Source organism: Hypanus sabinus, chromosome 4, assembly GCF_030144855.1.
Source record: "Hypanus sabinus isolate sHypSab1 chromosome 4, sHypSab1.hap1, whole genome shotgun sequence".
Lineage (NCBI taxonomy): Eukaryota > Metazoa > Chordata > Chondrichthyes > Myliobatiformes > Dasyatidae > Hypanus > Hypanus sabinus.
The window spans coordinates 114,651,373-114,670,978 of record NC_082709.1 but is presented as its reverse complement, the minus strand read 5'-3'; the positions used below and the strand labels follow the sequence as shown (position 1 = coordinate 114,670,978).

General features: G+C 41.0%; 1 protein-coding gene across 7 annotated transcripts in view; it reads left to right on the top strand.

Moving 5' to 3' along the window:
• The window catches only part of LOC132393124 (rho GTPase-activating protein 6-like), a 532,445-nt gene that overhangs the window by 507,107 nt on the left and 5,732 nt on the right, over window positions 1-19,606 (top strand). For all 7 annotated transcript variants that reach the window (XM_059967953.1, XM_059967955.1, XM_059967956.1 and 4 more), the window contains exons 10-11: window positions 11,709-11,806; window positions 13,314-13,576. In XM_059967953.1, coding sequence (XP_059823936.1) covers window positions 11,709-11,806; window positions 13,314-13,576 — 361 coding nt within the window. The remainder of the gene's footprint in view (window positions 1-11,708; window positions 11,807-13,313; window positions 13,577-19,606) is intronic.

Below are 19,606 nucleotides of genomic sequence, written 5' to 3'. Positions count from 1 at the left end.
CTACAAGAAAGCATTCAAAAATGGCTCCTAACTGAAGCACAACTTACATTTAAAAGGACAGTTGAAATCGCTTTTGAAGCAGTTTTGACAATTGAAGGACAGAGGTGCAATTGATTGCAGTCAAGAAAGAAGGTCGGCATGAACAAAATTGCAATGTCTAATCAGAAACCAGCCTGGCCAAGTAAGTTGTGTATCATTGTGGCAGGAGCTCACATACACAAATCCAGGTTCAAAAGCAAAACTTGCAGAAAATGCGACCAAGTAGGACACATACGAAGACCATGCAGACATAAAATAAATGGACTATAAAGGGAAGAGAAAGATAAAAAGTCAAGTTGTAGTTTCAAGGAGAGCACTAATCTGCATGATGTTGATGAAATCTCTGATATTGATAAGAATGACACAGGACTGTGTAGCCTTGATACTTCCAATATGAAAATTTATGATAGAGAAGCAATTGGCTTATGCCAAAAGTGAATTGCAAATTAATTAAAATTGAATTGGACACTGGCTCAGCTGTTTTGATCATTCCACAAAATGAGTTTGAACGGCAGTTCAAAGATACTGAACTGAAGCCTGAAGATATTCAACTGAGAACTTATACTGGAGAAAAGTTAACTCTGTGGCAATGTTATTCGTCACTGTGAAATACAACAACCAATAAGCCACATTGGGCTTGTGTGTGGTAAAAACAGAAGGACCAACATTGTGGGAGCAGTTATTGGTTGACACTAATTACAACTTGACTGGAGATCCATCTATCATTTGTATGCCATATCCCTGCAATGAAGCCATGTGGAAGTGAATCAAGAAAGATCCTGGATGATGCCACAGCAGCGTTGGAAGATGGCTTTGGAAAACTCATACATATCAAGAGTAAAATAACATTAAATGAAAATGCCACACCCAAGTTTTGAAAAGCCTGTCCGGTTCCTTGTACATCGATCAGTTGAGGAAAGCAGAGTTAAATGTTAGAGCAGAAAGTTGGCTACTGCTCTCAGAACCACTTCCTCCAGACTCAGAGTCAACTCGTATAATCACCGCAGAGGAGGCCCCAGAACCCGAGATTGCTCCACAGCTACAAGTTTCACCTGCCAGGCAGAGTGACACCCTTTGCCATGAAAGACATTATCCCACAAGAGTAAGAGATTAAATCTTTAGGCCTGAACTGAACAATTCCAGATATGCTGTGGATGTCTGTATGTAGTAGTTGTATTGTCAGAAGTGATGAGCTATTTCAATTTCCTGAGGGTCAATATCTGAGGATCTAACCTGGAAGCAACAACAGTGACGATATTTCATTAGGAGTTTGAGGAAATTTGGCTTGTCAACTAAAACATTCGAAAACTTCTACAAATGCACTGTGGAGAGCATAATGACTGGCTACATCACCATCTGGTATTAGGGATGGGGGGGGTGGGGCTACTGCACAAGATCGAAAGAAGTTGCAGAAATGTGTAAAATCAGTCAGCTCCATCATGGGTACCAGCCTCCATAGTATCCAAGACGCCCTCAAGGAGCGATGCCTCAGGAAGGATCATTATTAAGGATCCCCACCACTCAGAGAAGGAGGTACAGAAGCCTGAAGGCACACACTCAATGATCTAGGAACAGCTTCTTCTCCTCTGCCATCCAATTGCTAAATGGACGTTGAACCCATGAACACTACCTCACTACGTTTTTATTTCTGTTATTTCACACTACTTATTTTAACTTAACTATTTAATAGACATATACATACTTAATGTATCAGTTTTTTCTTTATATTTATTTATCATATATTTGATTGTTCTGCTGCCATAAAGTTAGCAAATTTCACGACATATGCCGATGATATTAAATCAGATTCTGATTCTATACAGTGTATATAGTTGAGGTGCATTCTCCATTGAGTTAGAGTTTATAGCATAACAGGGAGGTGTGTTGTGCAATATTTGTGTAATTTTGTATATACTGTGTATGTATGTATGCATATGTGTATGTTTATATAGTTTGATTAATCATTCTTGTTTAAATCATTCATTATGAGTTATATGTGTAAATACATTAATCACATACATCATCACGCTACCATCTGATACGTGCGTGGCACACTTAAAGTAAATAAGTAAATGCGAAGTTGGCCATGCATTTCGGGCTCCCATGTCTTCCTTTGAATTAAATTAATGTTTTGAAGTTACAAAGCATAACAAGTCAGCTCATTGAATATACAGTATTCCATTTGGACCACCGAGAAGATTAAATAGTCCATAGCTGCGTGCTGCTAGACCTAGACACTATTTAGACATTGTCTGATGTGTGGCTGATATATTCATGGCATAGAGTTGCCAGGAAACAAACATGCCAATATTAAAGATGGCTAAGTATCTGTGATGTCACCCATCACTAAGTGCTCCACCGATAAAATTCTGTGAGTCACATTTGATGAGAAACTCAACTGGATGAGCCATTTAAATAAATTGGCTACAAGAGGAGATCAGGTGCTCAACCACTCACTGTATACTCTGTGGTGAGCGATTACACACTTGGCACCCAGAAACATTTCTACTATTTGCAAAGCTGTTGATTAAGTGTGACAAAATCCTCTCTGCTTGCCTTAATGGATGAGTACAACTCCAGCAACACCGGAGAAGCGAAAAGCCATCAGGAACATAGTAGCTCACTTCCAACACCAGAAAATTCTCTCCCCCTGCAGTGCATGTACAATATACCATCTATCTGCAACATGCAGCCATCACAGTCCTAAGCAATATGGTGCACTTGCTCTTTGTAATGGCTTTCTGCTTACTTCTTGTGTATTTTTTGGTATTTCGCTGAGAGGAACACAAAGTAAGAATTCTTATCCTTATGAATACTTTCACTTTAAGGCCCAAGTCTAGTGTTTTTATTTAAAGAAAATATTTTCCAGAAGATAAGAGTATTCATTTCTTTTATGCATTTTCCCCCTCATATGCTGAAAGCTTAATTCCCTCTTAATTCCCATGGTCTGTGACCATGATTGTTCTTGGCAAATTCGTCTACAGAAGTGGGTTTGCCATTGCGTTCTTCTGCACAGTGTCCCCAACATTATCAATATTCTTCAGAGATTGTCTGCCTGGCATCAGTGGTTGTATAACCAGGAATTTACATATTTACCAGCTGCTCATATGACCATACATCACCTGCTTCCATGGCTTCATGAGCCCCTGATCCGGTGGAAAGGGGGGGGGTGCTGCAGTCTGGGCAGGTGCTGCCCCTTACCGAAGGGTGGCCTGAAAGCTAGTGGAGGGAAGGAGTGTCTTATGCCTACTTTGGTAGTGACATAACTCTGCCCTGCCACCCAATAGTATCCTTACCTTATAAAATCGATCAGAAGTTCAAGAATTTTTAATTGATAAAACAGTGTGTGTATATATATTTTTTTTTCCAGATATTTGGGATTATTTGGGATATTTGAAAATTACATCTTGCACGATTAGGAGAATTTTGTTTTATTAATTCCCTGCTCCTCTCACTTTACCTTCCTTCATGTTTTGTTCCTGTACACACAAACGTATTGTTCCATGATGTTTACTTGGATGTGGTTGCAATTCATGTCAAAGATTAGGTAATTATCCTTTTACTTTGACTTGCTCTGCACTGATTGGTTCTTCTGGAACTTGTGCTGTGCTGAGCAAATTATAGACATGCACAGAGCCTTATAAAGGAAACATCGACTGAGTATGTCAAAGTGCAAAATGAAAACTTGTGTTCTGCTGCATCAAACAACTCATGAAAACACTTCTGAAGTTTTAAACATTTTCTGAAGTTTCAGAGTGAAAGAGGTTTTGTTTAAGTGTTGCAAGATGGAGTACAGTGTATTTCCCACAGGAAAGTAGTAGCTGTTTACCACAGGAAAGCACACACCCAGTCAAGCACATACAGAGACAGTTTTCCAACCCTAGGACAGGCTTCCAGGCCTCCAGCAAACTTGTGTACTCGCAGGCAATGCACCTCTGACTTCCCCAGTGGATTCTCAGATTTGTAGATCCAGGAGTTTGACCATTGGACTTCAACATTCTCACCATCCAGTTGCAATCTTTGGTATTTACCCAGGACTAGCCAGTGACGGGACCCCAAACTCCAAGCCTTGAACTCCAGACTCCTTGACTCATTACTTATGGGGGCTCTGGCCCTTGTGCCCGCTGCCCACCTGGACATCTGATCCTGGGACCCAGTCAGCTGAGGGGACTCACTGACCTGGTGGGACAGTGGCCTTCATCCTCACTGGTTCTCATCCAGCCTCGGATGTTCTTCGTCACACATCCACATCACTGGCCTTCATGCGCAGACTGGAGGCCTAGATTCTAGATGTCCTTTGTCACACTTCCACGTCATTAGCTTTTGAACATGGAGTGGAAAGTTAGACTTCATTCGTCACACATCCATATCACTGGCCTTTGAGCATGGAGTGGTGGCCTAGATTCTGGATGTCCTTTGTCACATGTCCATCTCACTAGCTTTTGAAAGCAGAGTGTAAAGTGGAGGCCTACACTCCTGATCCCTCTCAGTGTTGCTTTGCCCCATCTCTGTCCATCTCTCGAGTAAATACAGATGCAAACATCCACTTATGATTTTCCCCCATCTCTTCTAGCTCCACACCATAGATTATCACTCTGATCTTCCAGAGGACCAAGTTTGCCCCTTGCTATCCTTTTGCTTTTAATGTATCTGCAATGTGTCTTAGGGTTCTCCATCACCTTGTCTGCTAGGGCAACCTCATCTTCTTTTAGTCCTCCTGATTTACTTCTTAAGTGAACTCTGGCATTTCTTATGCTCCATAAGCACCTCAATTTCTCTTGCCTATACCTGCTATGCGCCTCTTTCTTTTTCTTAATCTGGGCCTCGATATCTTTCAAAATCCCTAAACCTGTTATCCCTGCCTTTTATTCTGATAGGAGCATACAAACTCTGTACTCTCAAAATTCCACTTTTGAAGGCCTCCCACTCACAAAGTACACCTTTGCCAGAAAACATCACTCCACACTTGCCAGATCATTGCTGATGCAGTTAAAACTGGCCTTTCTCCAATTTAGTATCTCAATCCAAGGACCAGGCCTATCCTCTTCCATAATTACTTTAAAACTAGTGGCATTATGATCACTAGATACAGAGTGTTCTCCTACACAAACTTCTGTCACCTGCCCTGTTTCGCTCCCTAATAGGAGATCCAGCATCTTACACGCTAGTTGAGACTTCTATGTACTGACTAAGGAAACTTTCCTGAATGCATATGACAAACTCTTACCCACAGAGCCCTTTTACAGTACAGGAGTCCCAAATAATATGTGTAAAGTCAAACTCACCTATCACAACCTTACGTTTCTTGTAATAGTCTGCAATCTGTCCACAAATTTTCTCCTCTAATATCCCTTTAACGTGGTCATACCTTTCTCATTCATCAGTTCTACCCATAAAGCCTCACTAGGCAAACTCTCCAGTCTGTCCTGACTGAAAATTAACATTTTCTCTGATAAGTAATTCCACCCCTTCCCCTTTAATCTCTCTTGCTCTATCTATCACTATAAACAATGGAGCTGTGGAACCTTGAACTGCCAGTCCTGCTCCTCCTGCAACCAAGTGTCACTAGTGGCCACAATATCATGTGTTGATCCATGTCCAATGCTCAGCCTCCTTCCTACAGTACTTCTTGCATTGAAATACACATAGCTCAGAACATTAGTCCACCATTTGGTTCCTGACATCTTTCGCCACATCCACTCCTCTATCACACTGGTTCCCATCCCCTGCAACTCTAGTTTAATTTTGTTCCTTCTTCAACTGACAGAACACCCAGTAAGAGTAGCTTAGTTCCATTTGTCACACATACGTCAAAACATTGAAGCATACAGTGAAACGTGTCATTTATGTAGACAACCAGTGCAGTCTGAGAATGTATTGGGGGCAGCCCACAGCTGCTGCCATGCTTCTGGCCCTGACATAGCATGCCCACAATTTACTAACCCTAGCCTGTGCATCTTTGGAATGTGGGAGGAAACCGGAGCACCTAGAGGAAATCCAAGCAGTCATGGGGAGAACATACCTACAGTCAGCAGTGGGAACAAGCAGCAAGCAGAAAGGGATGTACAGCCATAGGAGATCTCAATATTTAGCACCAGAATGTACAAAATTTGCTGCTCTTGAATATAAAGACAATGCCATTTGCCACATCATAACTGAACTCACAGTGCCAATATTTCTCTGGTCTCTGAACATTAGGAGAAAGCAGGACTTTTGGCATTATTAGGCAATCGCAAGCCTAAAGGACCGTGAATAAATGTTCCAGAATGTGACTCGTACATAATAGCACTCAGATTTTAGGAGTCAGCACAGTTACTTTTTATTCCCAAATAGTTTTTTTTTTAAATTGCATTTAATTTCCTGGGTATCCGTGGCGAGATGTAAATTCACTTTCTCTGGATTACGATTTCAGTAATATATTCACCAAATGATCAATCCCAGGTTTTATGGATTAGTTTAAGATACGTTAGAATCATGGCCTTCAAGGAGGCTCTTTGCCTCAAGGTATTTGTGTTTGATGTTTGGCAGAAGCATGCGATTTAATCCACAAAGCCTGCAGTCTCATGTATTAGATTAAATAAACTTAATACATCTCATCTGCATTGTCTCCAACACGTCATCCTTTCCACAGAATTCTGCCCAGAATTGAAGATGGCAGTCCGCATGTCAGCTAGCCGATGTTTTGTAGCAGCGTAACAAAGAGGTCCAGCATTTATACTCTGTATCAACAATGCCCCAGGAACTCAGCAGGTCAGGCAGCATCTGTGGCAGTGAATAAACAGCCGTCATTTTGGCCCAAGAGTCTCAGCCCAAAACGTCGACTGCTTATTCATTTCCATAGTTGTGTGTCTTGCTCTGGATTTTCATCATCTACAGAATCACTTGTGATTATTATTTATACTTTGCACTTCTTTATAATAAAGCTAAAAATTCCATGTTTTATTTTAGCCACTTCCTCTACTTACCTATCCACCCTTAAAGATTTGTGTGCAGCACACTCCTCCAGATATCTGCTCCTGCATGCTTTTTAAATTACTATCCGCTAATTGAAATTTGTTTATGTGCACTCAGCTGAAGTATATTACTGCACGTTCTTTATGTCCCATTTTGTCAATCTATCCATTCTGAAGATTGTTGCTATTCTTCCATTTTGCTTTCTATATTGAAGACCTGATCATTCAAGTGCGGTGGATTCCTGTTAAATGGGCAAATTATGTATCTGTCCCAATTAGCCATTTCTTGAAAATAGTTAAAATGTGTAAAAAAGACAAGTTACTGTATAGCTGAATAACAAATTATTTACAGGTGTCCCACGCTTTATGAATGTTCGCTTTACGCCACTGCACTTTTACAAAAGAACTACATTAGTAACCTGTTTTCGCATTGCAAAGAGGATTTTCACTTTTATGAAAATTTTTCCCATATAAATTAATGGTTCTTCGCTTTATGCCATTTCAGCTTAAGAGAAGTTTCATAGGAACGCTCTACCTTTGTAAAGGGGGGGGGGGGGACACCTGTATTTAAATGATACCAGTACTAATACAGTATTATAAAACTGTGGTTTATAATAGTTATCAACGTAAGAATTCATCCAGTGTACCTGCTGTGTTCTTTTGATTGACTGTAAATGAACAAAATTAGCGCAGACACCTAATGCAGATAATGGACTTCCTCCATACAACACTGTTGATGACTGCATCCTCCAAATCTTCATTTAATTGAAATATTCAAGATGATTGTCAATACCTTAAAATTATTTGTAGCTCCTAACTTGAAATAGTAAAATTGTTTCATTTTCACTCCTGGTCATTTCTGGCATCTTCAAGCCTGAATGCTTAAAACTGCAATGAGCAAAACTGTCCAAATTGTCTTACTGTTTATTTCTTGTCAAAAATCAATGACAAACATTGCTGCCTTTTGAACAGAGATACACTGATGTTATTTAAAATCTGTTTGCTCTAAACATGGTATTAAATAACTGACACTAGTTACAAACTTTGGCAAACATCTCTTCTTCCAATTAAGCAGCATGGTGTCCCAAATAAATAAAACAAATCCTAGCTATTTTCTCAATTAGATTTTGTTCTTTAAGAGTTGTCCCAAATAAGTGTCTGCCCAGGTTAACGAATGGCCCAATTAACTGGAATCCATTGAATATCTAAATGATCTATTGATAATGGTATTAACTGTGTGGGAAGAATATCCACTTGCCCTTACCAACTGTCCACCACCCTAAGGAGAAATTTATATTTATGTTGACCCTTTTCTTAATTTTTGACAATGTCTAGAAGTGCTACTTTGTTATATATCTTTTGGATGCCCATACAAGAATTAGCCAAGTTACGTGCACGAATGCGAGAAAAGGAAGCAGGAGGAAGCCTCCAAGCTTTCTCTGCCAGTAATATGATCATGGTTGATCTGCTCTAGGCCACAACTCCTCTTCTGTATCTGTACTTCACAACCTTCCTCAAGCTTTCAACTATTCATCTCTCTCCACCTTAAATATATTTAATGATCTGTCTTCTACCACTCTTGGGGTCGGAGAATCCCACAGAGTCAACGCCCTCCCTCTGAGAAGACAAATTTCTATGCACAATTCCCAACATTTTCCTTAACTTCTACTCTTTTAAAACTATGGTTCTTATGAGAGCCAGCAAGTCAATTTTGACAAATGGTTGCAAACCTTATTGGCCTTGGTTGTCAGTTCCAAGGGGCAATCAGCTAGCTAAATCCTAGATTTAGCAAACCACAGAAAGACCTGAATTTCCCAGAAGATGCTTCTGACTTCCAGCGCTGTTGCAGGACAATGCACGGCACATCCCAGTATTGTGGAAATCCCTAAGATTGTCCTGAAGAATCTCCCTGCCCTTCCCAGAACAGTTTAGTCCTGGTGCTAAATCAGAAACACCTTAATATAGTGGGGACTCTTAACTACAGAAGAGGAAAAATGTTTTCCACCATTATGGAGGTCAGTCTCCAGCCAACTTCATTTCCTAAAAATGGCTGAGAGCACTAGATACAACAGAGCATGGGACAAGACAAATTCTTAGTTGTGGTATTGAAGATAAACCTTACAGATCCAGCAGTGCTTTGAGCTAAATTGTTCCAGTAAAGTTATAGCACTGGCATCTACTTGACAAGGTGAGAAGTTGCCCAGGTGTGCCATATTCACAAAAAATGTAATAAATCCATTCCAGCTGATTACCCACCCAAGCAACCTACTCTCAATCAACAGCAGAGTGACGGAAAGTATTATTGAAGATGATAGCAAGCAGAACTGGCAATGTGTGGTGATCAGTTCTCCAGGCTTGTGCCCTGAGGTTATGTCTCCAGCACTGGTGTGATAACCTTTCACACCTTTTGTTTTCATTTCTACATTTCTCTATTGATCAGAGGCATTTGGAATTGATATGATTGATATCAGAATCAGGTTTATTATCACCAGCATGTGACATGAAATTTGTTAACTTAGCAGCAGCGGTTCAATACAATGCATAATCTAGCAAAGAGAGAAGAAAATAAATACAATAAAACATAATAAATAAACAAGTAAATCAATTATATATATATTAAATAGATTATTAAAAAATGTGCAAAAACAGAAATACTGTATATTTTTTTAAAAAGTGAGGTAGTGTCCAAAGCTTCAAAGTCCATTTAGGAATCAGATGGCAGAGGGGAAGGAGCTGTTCCTGAATCGCTGAATGTGTGTCTTCAGGCTTCTGTATCTCCTTCCTGATGGTGACAGTGAGAAAAAGGCATGCCCTGGGTGCTGGAGGTCTTTAATAAGGGATGCTGCCTTTCTGAGACACCGCTCTCTAACGATGTCGTGGGTACTTTGTAGGCAAGTGCCCAAGGTGGAACTGACTAGATTTACAACCTTGGGCAGCTCCTTTCGGTCCTGTGCAGTAGCCCCTCCATACCAGACAGTGATGCAGCCTGTCAGAATGCTCTCCATGGTAAAACTATAGAAGTTTTTGAGTGTATTTGTTGACATGCCAAATTGTTGTCTTGCCTTCTTTATGACTACATCGATATGTTGGGACCAGGTTAAATCCTCAGAGATCCTGAAGCTACTCACTCTCTCCACTTCTGATCCCTCTGTGAGGATTTGTATGTGTTCCTTCATCTTACCCTTCCTGAAGTCCATAATCAGCTCTTTTGGCTTACTGACGTTGAGTGCCAGGTTGTTGCTGTGACACCACTCCACTAGTTGGCATATCTCACTCCTGTACGCCTTCTCATCACCATCTGAGATTCTACCAACAATGGTAGTATTGTCAGCAAATTTGTAGATGGTATTTGAGCTATACCTAGCCATACAGTCATGTGTATACAGAGAGTAGAGCAGTGGGCTAAGCACATACCCCTGAGGTGCGCCAGTGTTGATCGTCAGCGAAGAGGAAACGTAATCACCAATCCACACAGACTGTGGTCTTCTGGTTAGGAAGTTGAGGATCCAATTACAGAGGGAGGCACCAGGTTCTGCAACTTCTCAATCAGGATTGTGGGAATGATGGTATTAAATGCTGAGCTATAGTCAATGAACAGCATCCTGATGTAGGTCTTTGTGTCGTCTAGGTGGTCTAAAGCCGTGTGAAGAGCCATGGAGGTTGCATCTGCCATTGACCTATTGTGACGATAGGCAAATTGCAATGGGTCCAGGTCCTTGCTGAGGCCGGAGTTCAGTCTAGTCATGACCAACCTCTCAAAGCATTTCATCACTAAAGAGAAAAAAAAATAAATTCATTTATAAGCATGTCAAGCTATTAAAGGAAAATGAACAGTTAATTGGCTGGTCATCTTAATGATAAAACGTGAGATGCATCAGCTGTAGCTGAGGAGCCAGAGTTGAAGGGAACCTGTCCATTGGTCTCTAAGTTACAAGCATCCCTGGACTCACCACTGAGTAGGAGGGGTGGTGGTAATAGTAGAATTGCTGGTGGTAGGAGGGGAGATGTTAGTAGGTCAATAGTTTTGCCTGGTAGTGCAGAGGCACAGAAAGCTGGATCAGGCTGACACATGCACCTTGGATGTTTCAATTTCTGCTTTCTGCTTAATCGGCTGGGGTGTCCTGATGTATTTACGTAACAACATCAATTTTGTTCGGTTTTCCTGTTAGTTCCTAAACATGACAATCCCAAAATGAGTAAGTGGTGCACTGGTGATTAAAGCATCTATTTTTAAAACATTTTAAAAGCCCTAGTTTCGCAGTCATTCATTGATTCTGGTTTAGTTACTCTTCTATAGATTTGTTGAGTATGCCTGAAAGAAAATGAATCTCAGGGTTGTATGTGGTGACTTTGATCATAAAATTTACTTTGAATTTTGAAAACTTTGTTTTCTGCCATTTCCCGGTAGATTTTAACCCATTTAACTTGTTAAAGGTTTTGCTTTGTATTTTAAAGCAAACACTAATAAACTGATTTTAGATAAAAGTGAGAGCTCTTTGAAGTGAGTATATATTTCCCAACCTTTACTTGTCATGTTATATGTATTTCATTTATTAATCGTTATATGAAACATTTCCTTTCTGTTCCTTGACAAATGAATGCTTGTCCAGTGATGTGAATACAAAGAAGGGATGTGTAATTATATGTTCCTTATGTGCCGTGTTTCATTATGAATTCAGATCACTCAGTTTGTAAATAATTTGCATGGTTTCTCAGGTTCCCCCGGAGCTACAGAATGAGGTGCTGATGAGCTTGCTAGAGACAGATCCAGATGTTGTTGACTACTTGCTGCGAAGGAAAGCTTCACAGTCATCGTGAGTATCTTGCCATTGCAAGTGAACTCCCACTCAAGGCTAATAATTTCCTTCTGTCTTATCCATGCTAAGCATTAGTAAGCTAGACAAGAGAATGCATGATCAAGGGTCAAACTAGTGCTGTTAAGCAATAACAGCCTGTACTAAAAATGTGGGTGTAAAAATTCTTCTGTCTAGTATCTTGCTAGCAAATTTACTGTCACTGGGAGCAAGATTGAGGCCCTAAGAGCAAGATTGCTCTATCGGAGGGAAATGAGGGATTGTGGTGTTCTGTGTCTAACGGAGACATGGCTCACTCAAGACATGCTGGCCATGGCAGTCCTGCCCAAGGAATTCTCAATCTACCAGATGAATTGCTCTGCAGAACATGCAGGAAGGTAAGAGGTGAGAGTGTGTGTCATGATAAACTCTCGGTGGTGCTCTGACATAGCGGTCTTGTTGTACTCTTGTTCCCCCAAGCTGGAACATCTAATGATTGAGTGCTGTCTGTTCTACTTACTAAGAGAGTTCTTCATGATCCTAACCACAGTTTACGTACTGCCAAACACCAATGTTAAGCAAGCACTCGAGGTATTGAGTACCATGATTAGCAAACAAGGAACAGTCTACCCAACAACGTTCAAATCATTGTCAGGGACTTCAGTCAGGCTTGTTTGAAGAAACCTCTGCCCAGTTATCATCAGTAAATCACCTACAGCACCAGGGGACCCAATACATTCAATCACCATCATACTACAATTAGGAATGCCTACTGTTTGATCCCTAGATGGCATTTCAGGAAATCTGATCATCTGGTAGTCCTACTACCTACATAGAGGCAGAGGCTGTAGAGCAAATCTCCAGAAGTTAGAAAATGAGATAGTACATCGTGAAAGTAGTTGTGGGGGCTGAATACTTTTTCAAGGCACTGTATTGCACTCTGGTTACTTGCCTGGGCTGTTCTATCAGCACATCCCAATTCTGTCAACTCTGCCATCTAGAGGGACCAGGATAGTAGTAGTGTGGGAACACCACCACGTGCAGAACCCCTAAGGTTGTACTCCACCCTGACCTGGAAATGTATCCAGGTCCTGCATTATAATTCAATCAAAACCTGTAACTCGGCATTGTGGAAGTAACTTCAACAGAGGGGCTACTATGAGCAACATCATAAAACTTCAGTGTCATCCTAAAGAGGGCAGGAGGGGCCTAGGTATTAAGTTTCTTTTGTACTGGAGGAAAATACCAGCCTGGATTATTTGCTTAAACAGAACTGAACTCCCAAACTCCCGACTGTGGGCAACCACTGAATCATGGTTAATAACTTGATCTACTGTCTCATTAAACACTTTAAAACTCTGAGCATCCACTATCCAAATACCCACAAATCTCACTGGGTGATATTTTCTGACCAAGACTATCAAAGTCTTGAGAATGTCAGCTTATGGGAATTTTATTGGAGTCTGTTTTGAACTCTTTGTAGTGAGCTGTGTGTATTTTAATAATCAGCTGTGATTATCTTTAACAGGAGTCCGGATCTGACAAGGGCAGAGGTCTCCTATACTTTGGGAGGAAGACATTCATCGACTGACTCCAACAAGATGTCAAGTGGGGAAGTCTCACCTTATGACAATAATTCTCCAGTACTCACAGACAGGCTGTCAGTACAAAAGGCAGACGATCTCAGCCCTGGTTCCGACAAGCTTTATAAAGTTCCTGAACAATATGCTTTAGTTGGACACTTGAAATCCAAATCTAGGGACAGCTCTCCAGTCTCGTGGCCCGAGAAAGGTAAGGTTTATACGATATATGCAGTTTTCACTCTTTAAAACTCTGCAAAAATTATGACTTCAGAGACTGTAACAAAATTCTATGGTTTGTCTTGGAATTTAGTATGATGTTGGCTTCTTACACTTTGTCACGGCATTGAATTGCAAATTGTATAACTTTTGCACTGATTCATTGTCTTGAGCAATATCCAGTCCATCAGAACAAGACTAAAAAACTATTTGCAGTCACATGCACATAGTTAGTGGTTAGTTCTGACAACAGAACATTCATAATTATTAACATGGAAACCGAGTAGTTAATAATTTCAGCCAAGTAAGGATCAAATTGAACCCAGGATAATGTTTAATGGCACAAAAGTTGTAATGAAAACCTGAGATCAGCCTACTAAAATGCCATTGTTGTGACCAGTGTAATGCTGACAAGTCCATTCTTAATGAAGGTTACGACAATGTGCTCCTTTGCATTGAGAGGACAAATTTGGAAGATGACATTCAAATGCCACAGCATCCCATGAAGTCAGATAGTTTAATTGTCCCATGCTTTCAATAGCCACTCCCATTCAAACATAACTGGCCATGTGCTTGCTACCAGTACACTGGCTGCTTAAAATGTGGCATTCATTATGTTACAGGCTGGTAGGGGAATATGGGAATCTGAGGTTATGAATGGGAAAAGCAAATAATGGGTTTAGTCCCTAATTGTTTTGCTTAGTGTAGCATCTCTATCACCATCATATCTTTGTAGATGTGATGATGGGACAATGGGGGTGCATAATTAGATCCTCAGCAATCCATCTCTGTCTTAACATTGATTCAGCTTTAACATTTCAATATCAAATTCAAAGACTTTAGGGAACTTGCATTCCTAGTTCATGCTATAAGTGGTCAGTTTACTCATCCATAATATCTACTCAGTTTTATTTCTCTCTCCACAGATACTGCCTGGTCTGCTGGTCATTTCCAACAGTCTTCCCTTGTTTTCAGTTCCCTGCAAATGCTCTGATCTGCTTTTATCTTTCTGTCAGTCTATCCTCATTAAATTGTTAATAGTGCCCTCACACTGTTCTCTGACCTACCTCTTCCTACATACTTTTGGCAACTTAAAACTTCTCCGGTTCTGATTAAGAGAGTGAAACTGCAACAGTAATTCTATTTCTCTTTCCACAGATGCTGCCTTGCCTGAGCATTTCCAGAATTTTATATTTTTATTTCTCTAACAGCAATGGTATTCTATCACTACAGTGACTTGGTTCAATGGAAATATTATATAGTTCCTGTTTCAATTCACATAGAACATTACATCACAGTACAGGCCCTTTGGCCTATAATGTTCTGCCAACCCTTTAGCGTACTCTAAGATCAATCTAGCCTTTCATTCCTATATAATTCTCTGTTTTTCTATCATCCATGTGCTTTTCTAAGTGTTTCTTAAATGCCCCTAATGTATCTGCCTCTATCACTACCTTAGCAAGGCCTTCCAGTCACCTTAAAGTTATTGCACCTGGTATTAGCCATTTCTGCTTTGGAAAAAAGTCTCTGTCTATCTACCCTTATTATGACTCTTATCATCTTGTACACCCCCATTAAGTCAACTCTCATCCTCCTTCATTCCAAAGAAAACATCCTTAGCTCACTCAACCTATAAGACATGCCCTCTAGTCTAGGCAGCATCCTGGTAAATCTCAGTACCCTTTCTAAAGCTTCCACATCCTTCCTATCATGTAGCAACCAGAACGGAGCATAATATTTTAAGTGTGGTCTAACCAGGGTGTTATAAAGCTGTAACATTGCCATAGACCATAAGGTATAGGAGCAGAATTAGGCCATTCAGCCCATCGAGCCCGCTCTGCCATTTTATCATGGCTGATCCAATTTTCCTCTCAACTCCAATCTTCCACCTTCTTCCTGTATCCCTTCACACACTGAGCAATCAAGAATCTATCAATCTCTGTCTTAAATGTACATAAATACTTGGCTTTTACAGCTACCTGTGACAAAAAATTCCACAAATTCTCCACTCTCTGGCTGGAGAAATTTGTCCTCATCTCCATTCTATAAAAGGATGCCCCGCTATTCTGATGCTGCGTCCTCTGGTCTTAGACTCTTCCACCATAGGAAGCAACTTCTCCATATCAATTCTGTTAAGGTCTTTTTCAGCTTTCGATAGGTTTCTATGGTCAACCCTCATCCTTCTGAATCCAAGTAAACACAGGCCCAGAGCCATCAAACACTCTTCATATGACAAACAATTTAATTCTGGAATCACTATTGTGAACCTCCTTTGAACCCTCTCCAATGTCAGCACATCCTTTCTAAGATAACGGGCCTAAAACTGCTCTCAGTGCTCTCACCCATGCTTTATAAAATCTCAACATTGCATCCTTGCTTTAATATTCTAGTCCTCTTGAAATGAATGCTAACATTGCATTTGCCTTTCTCACCACAGACTCAACCTGCAAATTAACCTTTAGGGAATCCTGCACAAAGGCTCCCAAATCCCTTTGCATCTCAGTTTTTTTGTATTTTCTTTCCTTCTAGAAAATAGTCATCACTTTCATTTCTTCTACCAAAGTGTATGACTGTACACTTCCCAACAATGTATCTCATCTGTCATTTCTTTGCCCATTTTCCTAATCTTGTCTGATTCCTTCTGTAGCCTCTCTACTTCCTCAAAACTACCTACCACTCCACCTATCTGCAGATCGTCTTAAAATTTTGCAACAAAGCCTTCAATTCCATCATCCAAATCATTGACATCTAATGTAAAAAAAAAGACCCTTGTGGAATACCACAAGCCACTGGCAGCCAATGAGAAAAGGATCCCTTTATTCCCACTCTTTGCTTCCTGCTAATCAGCCACTGCTTTATCCATGCTAGAATCTTTCCTGTAATACCATGGGTTCGTACCTTGTTAAGCAGCCTCGTGTATGGCACCTTGTCAAAGAACTTCCGAAAGTCCCAAGTACACAACATTAACTGATTCTCCTTTGTTTCTCACGCTTGTTAAGTCTTTAAAGAATTCCAACAGATTAGTCAGGCAAAATTTTCCCTTGAGGAAACAATGCTGACTACGGTCTATTTTATCATGTGCCTCCAAGTACTCTGACATCTCATCCTTGATAATCGACTCTTCCCAGCCACTGAGGTCAGACTAACTGGCCTATAGTTTCCTTTCTTCTGCCTCTGTCCCTTCTTAGAGTGCAGGGACATTTGCAATTTTCCAGTCTTCCAGAACTATTTTAGAATCTATTGATTGTTGAAAGCTCATTACTAATATCTCCACAATCTCTTCAGCCACCTCTTTCAGAACCCTGGGGTGTACACAATCTGGTCCTACCTTCAGGCCTTTCAGTTTCCCAAGACCCTTCTCTCTAGCTGTGGTAACTTCATACACTTCATAACCCCAACACCTGGAACTGCCAACATTCTGCTATTGTCTTCCACAGTGAAGACTGATGGAAAATACTTGAATTTGTCCGCTATTTCATTGTCCCCCCCATTACTACCTCTCCAGCATCATTTTCCAGTGGTCAGATATCCACTCTTGCCTCTATTTTACATTTTATGTATCTGAAGAAACTTTTGGTACCCTCTTTAATACTATTGGCTAGTTTACTTCTGTATTATGTCTTTACCGTAATTACATTTATAGTTGCCTTCTGTTGACTTTTAAAAGTTTCTCAATCTTCTATCATTCCACTAATTTTTGCTTTATTATATTCCCCTCTTTGGCTTTTATGTTGGCTTTGACTTCTTTGTTTGCCACGGCTGTTTTATCTGCCCTTAGAAAACTGCTTCCTCTTTGTGATGCATATATCCTGTGCCTTCCGAATTGCTTCCAGAAATTCTTGCCTTTGCTGCTCTGCTGTCATCCCTGCCAGTGTTCTTTTCCAATCAATTCAGGCCAACTCCTCTCTCATGCCTCTGTAATTCCCTTTACTCCCCTGTTAATACAGATACATGTGACTCTCCAGTGACTCTCATGGTGAATTTGGTCATATTGTGATCACTTTCCCCTAAGGATTCTTTTACCTTAAGCTCTCTAATCAATTCTGGTTCATTGCACAACACCCAATCCAGAATAGCTGATCCCCTTGTGGTCTCAACCACAAGCTGCTCTAAAAAGCCATTGTAGGCATTCTGGAAACTCCCCCTCCTGAAATCCAGCATAAACCTGATTTTCCCAATCTACCTGCATATTGAATTCCCCCATGACTATTGTAACATTACCCTTTTGACATGCATTTTCTATCTTCTGTTGTAATTTATAGACCATATTCTTACTACTGTTTGGGGTCTGTATACAGTTCCCATCAGGGTCTTTTTACCCTTGCAGTTTCTTAGCTCCATCCACAATGATTCAAACTTTCCAACCTTATGTCACCTCTTTTTGATGATTTGATTTCATTTTTTACCAACAGAGCAACATCTGTTTTTCTGCCTGTCCTTTAGATACAGTGTGTATCCTTGCACATTCAGCTCCCAGCTATCTTCTTTCAGCCATGGTACAGTGATACCTACAACATCATTCTGCCAATTTGGAACTGTGCTACGTTCATCTACCCTGTTCCGTATACTGCACACATTCAAATATAACACCTTCAGTCCCGTATTCACCCTTTTCGATTTTGTCCACCTCTTACATTGCAGCTCATCCTGTTGACTGTAATTTTGCCCGATCAACAGCCTCTCCTCACTACACATTGCCTCTGATTGTAAACCAGCTACTTTATCTTCAGAACTATCATCAGCCTTTCCTACAATACTTCTTGCATTGAAATATCGGCAGCTCAGGACATTAGTCGCACTATGCTCAACCTTTCAATTTCTAACTTTGTCTGAGGTCTGACCAACATCTGTCTCCACAATATCTCCACTAACTGTTCCAGTGCTCTGCTTCCTATCCCCCTGCAACTCTAGTTTAACATCCCCCAGTCCAGGTGCAAATTGTCCCTTCTGTTCAGGTCCACCTTCCCCGGGAGAGAACTCAATGATCCAAAGATCTTATGGCCTTCCTCCTACACCAACTCCTTAGCCACGTACTAAGTTCCTTAGCCATGTACCTCCCTAGTTCTGGCCTCAATAGCACATGGCGCAGATCACTCATCCTACCCATGTCATTGGTACGTACATGGACCACGACTTATGGCTGTTCACTTAAGAATGCTGAGGACTCAATCCAATGTATCCTGGACCCTGGCACCCAGGAGGCAACATACCATCTGGGAATCTCCTTCTCGCCCACAGAACCTCTTGTCCATTCTCCTAACTATCGAATCCCCTATCACCACAGTGTGACTCTCCTCTCCTCTTCCCTTCTGAGTCACTGAGTGCTAGAGGCCCAGCCACTCTGATTTTCCTCATTTAGATCATCCCCTGACAGTATCGCAAGTGGTATAACTGTTGTTTAGGCGGATGGCCACAGGGGTCCTCTGCACTGGCTTTTCCCCTTTTCCCCTTCCTGACTGTCACTCAGTTTCCTGTGTCCTGCACCTTGTGTGTAACAACCTCTCTATATGTCCTATCTATCACCCCTTCAGCTTTCTGAATGATCTGGAGTTCATCCATTTCTAGCTCCAACTCCTTAAGGTGGTTTGTTAGAGGCTGTGCTGGATGCACTTCTCACACTTGTAGTCATCAGGGGCACTGGTGGCATCCCTGCCTTCCCACATCCCACAAGAGGAGCATTCTACTATCCTGCCTGGCACTTCTACTGTCCTACCTGAGCAGATATAAAAAAGGAAGGGAAATTAACAGCTTTGCTTTTCTTTTCTCTGACTGAAGCCTCAAAGTGCTAAAGGCTCAAGATCACCACTCTGACTCTGTCCACTCAGACGATGGCCGCTGCACTTGCCCCTGCCTTCCTTTAGTTTACTCTTACTAATCAATTCCAAACACCATTAAGTCGCTGGTCAAAGCTCTTTTTGCTGTAGTGACCGGCTGCTGCCTTTTGTACTCGGGCAGTGGACCTGATTGAGGACCCCTCCTCTCAAAAGTTACACTGTCCAGATTGGCTACTGGTCAAAGCCCT